Below are 6,330 nucleotides of genomic sequence, written 5' to 3'. Positions count from 1 at the left end.
TAATCTGAGTTTTTTTATTTAAATTGAATTTAACTGTACTGTGTAATATTAGATTAACCTGTACTTTAATATGTTTTATAATTGCTTGAGTGATAGAGATTACGCAATGTTTTAAGTGTTTGTTGATTCTGCCTAAGGACTGCAGATGGAAATCAGAAATGAGCGGAAATCTGGCATAAATAATCTCTTCCCTTTTCTGAGACTAATGTATTTTTTATACATGGTCCAAAGTAATATTAGAAATTGAGTCAGGGAGACTATTATATTATTTGACACAAATAGAGTTAATAAAGAACATGTTTTATGTATTTTGTATTTAAATGTTTGTGGTAGATTCACTCCAATACAGTAGGGGGCGTTAATGCTCATGCTAACGCTGGTTGCCACCCGCCATAAAACCGTGAAAAGAATAAGAAGAAAGCATTTGTTTCTTTTTGCTAAACATTAGCTTCACACTCATTCATATATCATTCGGCTTTTTAAAAAACACTATAGTTGTTATATTGTTTTAATAAAGTGGAGGCTGTGTTGGTAAGTTATTTGTATTCCTCTGCTTGCACTTAATTTAAAATTTGAATCGCGACATGAATGGTGGAGTTACTAAACTAGCTAAGAAGCTGGGTGAGCATTATTAATCATGTTTAGATAGATAGATAGACAGATAGATAGATAGACACGACTGTATTTAACTGTATGTTTCAGCTACTGTAATATAATATATATACTATATGTCTATATTTCTGTTGCTGTAGTATATTGACCTATCATATCTAGAACATTTTATAGTGAGTATTCTTTGTAGTGCATGTCCTTTTTTTAAAAACTGTAGATATGTATATAATATACTTGCTTTTTATTGTTTAGTTTTACCTACCTACCTACCTACCTACCTACCTACCTACCTATCTACCTATCTAAAGATAAACATTACCTTCTCATAAAAAAAAATGTATCAGTAAAAAAAACTATACTCATAGCAGTATCTTAACATTATAAAACATACAAAATAAATAAGAAAACTCCCCTCTAATATACCAATCTACTAAATATATAAACATAGTATACTATATGTTGAACAGTAGCTTGAAATTAAGAGTGATAGATAGATAGATAGATAGATAGATAGATAGATAGATAGATAGTACTTTATTGATCCCAATTTGGGAAATGTTTGCGTTGCAGCAGCATACAAAACTAGAAATAAACAGTCCAAAACATATTTCTGAAATATAAATAAAATAGCATTAAAAATCGATTATATACATGAGGAAAATATACATGTGGAAATACAAATGTGCAGTTACAAATATAATGCAGGATATTATTGTGATAATAATAAATATATCCTGTGAGGTAGTGTAAGTAGGCTGCAGTATGTAAGTAAAGTATGTAAGCAGATTGTTCATAGAGAGCTAGAACCTGAACTAACTTTGTGATCTTTTCCTCTTCCAGTGTGTTGTATGCGTCCAGTATGAGCGGGGGGTTGGCACCAAGCAGAAGCACTGTGTATGTGTCAAACCTGCCATTCTCTCTCACCAACAATGACCTGCACAAGGTAAGATCCTACACCAGTGTTTCTCAAAGTGGGGGGGCGCAGAGGCATGACAGGGGGGGGCGCGAGAGAACAGGAGGAAAAATGATTGATTTGAAAATAATATGAGAGAGAGAGAGAGAGAGAGAGAGAGAAAGAAGAGAGAGAGAGAGAGAGAGAGAGAGAGAGAGAGAGAGAGAGAAGAGAGAGAGAGAGAGAGAGAGAGAGAGAGAGAGAGAGAGAGAGAGAGAGAGAGAGAGAGAGAGAGAGAGAGAGAGAGAGAGAGAGAGAAGAGAAAGAAGAGAAAGAAGAGAAAGAAGAGAGAGAGAGAGAGAGAGAGAGAAAGAAAGAAGAGAGAGAGAGAGAGAGAGAGAGAGAGAGAGAGAGAGAGAGAGAGACCAATACACGATTAATGTAAACAATTATTTCCGAGGCACACGTTTATATGATCATTATAGTTATACAAAAAATAAGAGAATAAATGAAAAACAGCTATCAAATACTATATGGCAGTAAAAAAAGAATAAAGTTTAAAAGAGTGATTTGTAAAATATCAATAAAGAAAAAGTAAATCTGTTTACAGTTCTGTTTCAAATGGGTGTTGAGAGATGTATCCATAGATCTCTTCATTTTGCTCTCAAAGTGCCCCAGATTGATGCTTTTAACTTAAATATTTAAAAAAAAATTGTCCCTGGGGAGCTTGCCCCCGGACCCCCCTATGTGAGGTCCACACACCACCTATAAAAATAGCAATACTCTGCTTACACCTATATGCCGTGAGCTGATTATCAAGCCTTCATTGTAACTGTCGCGGGTACACTGTATAAACCGGTACATTAATGGGAAACCCTAAATGTTTGAGCACCCTCTATGAAACGTCAAGCTACCCCACAGCACCCCCAAAATAAATCTCTGGCGCCGCCACTGAGCCTGCAACCCCCCGAAGAAATGTGCAGTGCAAAACAGGCTCATTGCAGCCACTAATGCTGTGATGAGACACACCTTTTTGCCAAATATCAGCATTTTCTTTGCAAAGTGGCAAAGTATTATAACTTATTGTTCTAGCAAAGGGATTGCACAATTGTATTTAATTTGTTTGAGCACACAAACTTATGGAGCATTGTTTTATTATCACTGTTCTAGCAAAGTAATTTTTTTGAAAGGAATGCTCACGTTCATATTGATGTATTTTAATAAACGTTAAGTTGGCCCATTACGTGACTATTTGTGTTGGGGGGGCCCGACTTTTCTTTTTCTCCAAAGGGGGGGGCCTGACAGAAAAAGTTTGAGAACCACTGTTAGGAGATAATGTTATGGATGCTTTTGCCTGGCAACAACAGAAATAAGTAAAATACCACCGTGGAATCGAAATGAAAGAAACTTGAATATTGAAACAGATTACTTTGTCTCTTTTCAGCTATTCACCAAATATGGAAAAGTTGTAAAGTAAGTAATGGCTCTGTCGTAATTTGTTTGTATAATTGTGTTTCTTTTTAGTATGTGTACACCATAACGTACATAATGTGTACACCAAAACAACAGTTAATGGCTTTGAATACTCAATTGTCTCTGACCTCTTTTAAATTACTTCTTAAAACCCATTTTATAGACTAGTATTTTTGTATCATTTAAAAAAAAATGTATTTACTCATTTACTTCTCCACTATTTGTCTTCTCTCTTCTATGTTTTTCTATTTTTTTGTTTAAATTTGACCTTAATTTAATCTTGCTTTGGGCTTGCCTTACTGCGATGCTTTTTTGTTTTATAAAAATTCTGGAGATCCTGCGTTTGTTGTCAAAGCACCTAACAATAACTTAATTGAAATATGCTTTATAAAGTTATTATTATTATTATACGTTTGGTTAATAACCGCCATGTTTATTCCAGGGTTACAATCGTTAAAGATAAAGAGACTCGCCTGAGTAAAGGGGTGGCGTTCGTTCTGTTCCTGGACAGAGAATCAGCTCATAACTGTGCCAAAGCAGTGAACAACAAACAGGTCAGTCTGTCATGTTCTTATTTTTCAGACATGTATTAGTTGCAGTCAGTGATGTTTTAATGAATAACAGATATAAAACTTGACACCCCTATGTTTGTCTCCCAGTTGTTTGGCAGAACAGTGAAAGCGAGTATCGCCGTAGACAATGGACGAGCAACTGAGTTCATAAAAAGACGAAACTACACGGACAAGACTAAATGTTACGAATGTGGGGTCAGTGCATATTTCACTTATTTTATTTCAATTGCTTGTATTCTTTTCTGAATGTGTAGAAAACTATCTTAGAGGATGTTTAGTGATTGTGTGTGCTTTCAAATGAAACATGACAGGATACGGGTCATCTGAGCTACGCATGCCCCAAAAACATCCTGGGAGAAAGGGAAGCTCCGAAGAAGAAAGAGAAGAAAAAGAAGAAAGAGGCAGAAAAACCCGGCATGTGTACGTGTTTTACACTTGATATTGTCCGATTTTCTTTATGTAAGAGTTTTGTGTTTGTAATTTCTACATATTTTCCGTTTAAGTGAGGAAGAAGAAGAAGAAAGTGAAGAAGAGGGAGAGGACCCAACCTTGGACAGTCTGAGCCAAGCCATAGCTTTTCAGGTAAGTGTGCAGGGATAGAAATCAAAATAGACCTCTTGACTTTGAAGGTCCCATGACATGGCCATTTCTACTGATCATAATTCCATTGTTGAGGTCTACTAGAATAAATGTACATTGTGCAATGTTCCAAACTCACATTGGTTTCTCATACAGCATCTCTGTACAGTATGTGTATTCACTCTCTGTCGTACACGGCTTGTTGGAGCTCCTGCCCCCTCCCCCCCCTGTGAGCCCACTGTGCTCTGATTGGTCAGCTCACCCACTCTGTTCTGATGAGTCTACCGTTACAGCGGAACATCAGTGATTATGTGTTACCATGGCGTTAGCAACCAGACAATGACATCAGTAATGACAAACAGATGAGAATGCTTCGTGGGGTCTGGGTGCCGTGTTGGCGGGACGTTGCGGGGCTCGCTGCTGCGAGGAGCGGACAGTGTGAGCTGGATTACTGGTGTCGTTTCCTGGTTGCTGCGTGGGATCTGCGAGACAGCGAGACCGCCTGGCTGTGAGTTTGTGTCACTATAATCGGGAAGAAAAAAATGGAAAAATAAAAATGTCCAACGAGGCGTACTGGGGCAGCATAGACTGTGTTAGAGCTTTACTCGCTACAGGGTGTACTTTGAGGGCTTGTGACTCTGCAGACCGTTTACATGCAGAAAAAGCTACATAACACACAAGGGGACGGGTACTAACCAGAAAAGCATCACCTTTAAATGCACCATACACTTGAATTGAATTATTAGCAGTGTTATATTCCCTTTTTTCTCCATTTGTGTCCTTTCAGCAAGCCAGTATTGAGGCAGAGGAGACGCAGAAGAAGCGGGCGCGTTTGTCTCAAGAAGAAAGTGCTCACGCTTCAACATCCTCAGACTCCAAGAAACCAAGGATCAAAAAGAGCGCGTACTTCAGTGATGAGGAGGAGCTAAGCGACTAATTATAATGATAATATAGTTATAACACAGGGTTTAGACATGAGCCCTATGTTCTACATTAAATATTCCTTTATTTTTGTAAGTTGTATTGTATTATATGGGAGGTGCATCCATTACACAGATACACATCCGATTTTCTTTTTACTTCTTGTACATAAAACTCAAACATTGTATTTGTTTTTATATGTCAGTCAATAAAACCTTGCTTCTTAATGACAGGCCAAATTCTTTGTTGTTATTCCGGTGTTAAACAAATAATGAGATACTGATTCCTGAAAGAGGCCGTTTTTGTGGAATTTTGTTCATTCATTTGTATTATGTTTCCCAAAACTGTCCAAATAAGTGTGTCAGATGTTTATTTTGTATCGCTATGTTTCCTGTTGACACAGAACCAACAAGGATTCAACTGTAATGAGTCTTTCTGAACTACATGTAGTGATTTAGACGGTGTGTGTTATACTAAATATTGCAACAGCTAAAATGCAGCAGTTAAGGTCTCCTTGCTCTAAAATCTCATCTTGGGGACATTATGGAGATCTAGTTGACATGAAAGGTTCAGGATCCCCAGGCTATGGTGTTTTTCTCAGGCCCATTATAAAACCAGCATGCGTTTGGAAATGTGTCCTTTGATTCCCGTTTACGTCAGCACAGAAATCAGGCGAGGTATTCCCCGGTGTTTAATGCGAATGATCTAAACTACTGCGGAAATCCTGCAGTCAGCGAGTCAAATGAGAATATAGAGGGATGAGAGAGGAATCCCTGTACACTGAAACGATCTAAACGGTTAACACATGAGCGAGTGCGACTATAGCTTTTGTTGCATTTATGTGCTCCCGGAAATGAAAGATCTCATGACAAGGAGAGTGGATAAAGAGATAACTGCTACAAAGAAAGATGGGATTCTATGTTGAGAAAATAACCATTTATAGCCATTTAATGCATGTGGCATCCTTGTATTTAATATAGCAAATTAAAGCACAATAATATTCTTAATTTTCTTTTAAATAATATGTATTATCTTTTTAAAAGGCATTAACGGATATCAGCCGTTTCAATTTGACTTTTTCCTTAATGTAAGGTGTATATCTTGCTTTATTTTAGAATCAGCTTTCAAACCGCGTCATGTTAGTCATAATAACCCCCATAATATGGATTTTTAACACCCTCGTTACACAGAGGTACGAACCTACAAGCGGGTACATGAACGCGGCATAGATTCATCAAGAGGAATGTCAGCCTCGGGAAGTAACCCTGCCTCTGATTGGCC

The 6,330-nt window shown here is 37.4% G+C and overlaps 1 protein-coding gene across 1 annotated transcript; it reads left to right on the top strand.

Moving 5' to 3' along the window:
* The first annotated feature begins 372 nt into the window (after positions 1 to 372).
* zcrb1 (zinc finger CCHC-type and RNA binding motif 1) lies at positions 373 to 5,288 on the top strand. The gene is made up of 8 exons (XM_079656093.1): positions 373 to 531; positions 1,453 to 1,555; positions 2,949 to 2,977; positions 3,420 to 3,531; positions 3,637 to 3,744; positions 3,861 to 3,973; positions 4,053 to 4,131; positions 4,916 to 5,288. Exons 2-8 carry the CDS (start codon positions 1,472 to 1,474, stop codon positions 5,063 to 5,065), a joined length of 675 nt encoding a protein of 224 aa, XP_079512219.1. The 5' UTR covers positions 373 to 531; positions 1,453 to 1,471; the 3' UTR covers positions 5,066 to 5,288.
* Positions 5,289 to 6,330: the final 1,042 nt, after the last annotated feature.

The sequence above is a fragment of the Notothenia rossii genome, assembly GCF_949606895.1.
Source record: "Notothenia rossii genome assembly, chromosome: 10".
Classification (NCBI taxonomy): Eukaryota; Metazoa; Chordata; class Actinopteri; order Perciformes; family Nototheniidae; genus Notothenia; species Notothenia rossii.
This window is presented reverse-complemented; position numbering and strand designations above follow the sequence as displayed.

Coding starts and splice junctions, on each gene's coding strand:
- zcrb1 (XM_079656093.1), top strand. CDS start 1,472: ATGAGCGGGGGGTTGGCACCAAGCAGAAGCACTGTGTATGTGTCAAAC. Junction 1,556..2,948: donor CCAACAATGACCTGCACAAG/GTAAGATCCTAC, acceptor GTCTCTTTTCAG/CTATTCACCAAATATGGAAA. Junction 4,132..4,915: donor GCCAAGCCATAGCTTTTCAG/GTAAGTGTGCAG, acceptor GTGTCCTTTCAG/CAAGCCAGTATTGAGGCAGA.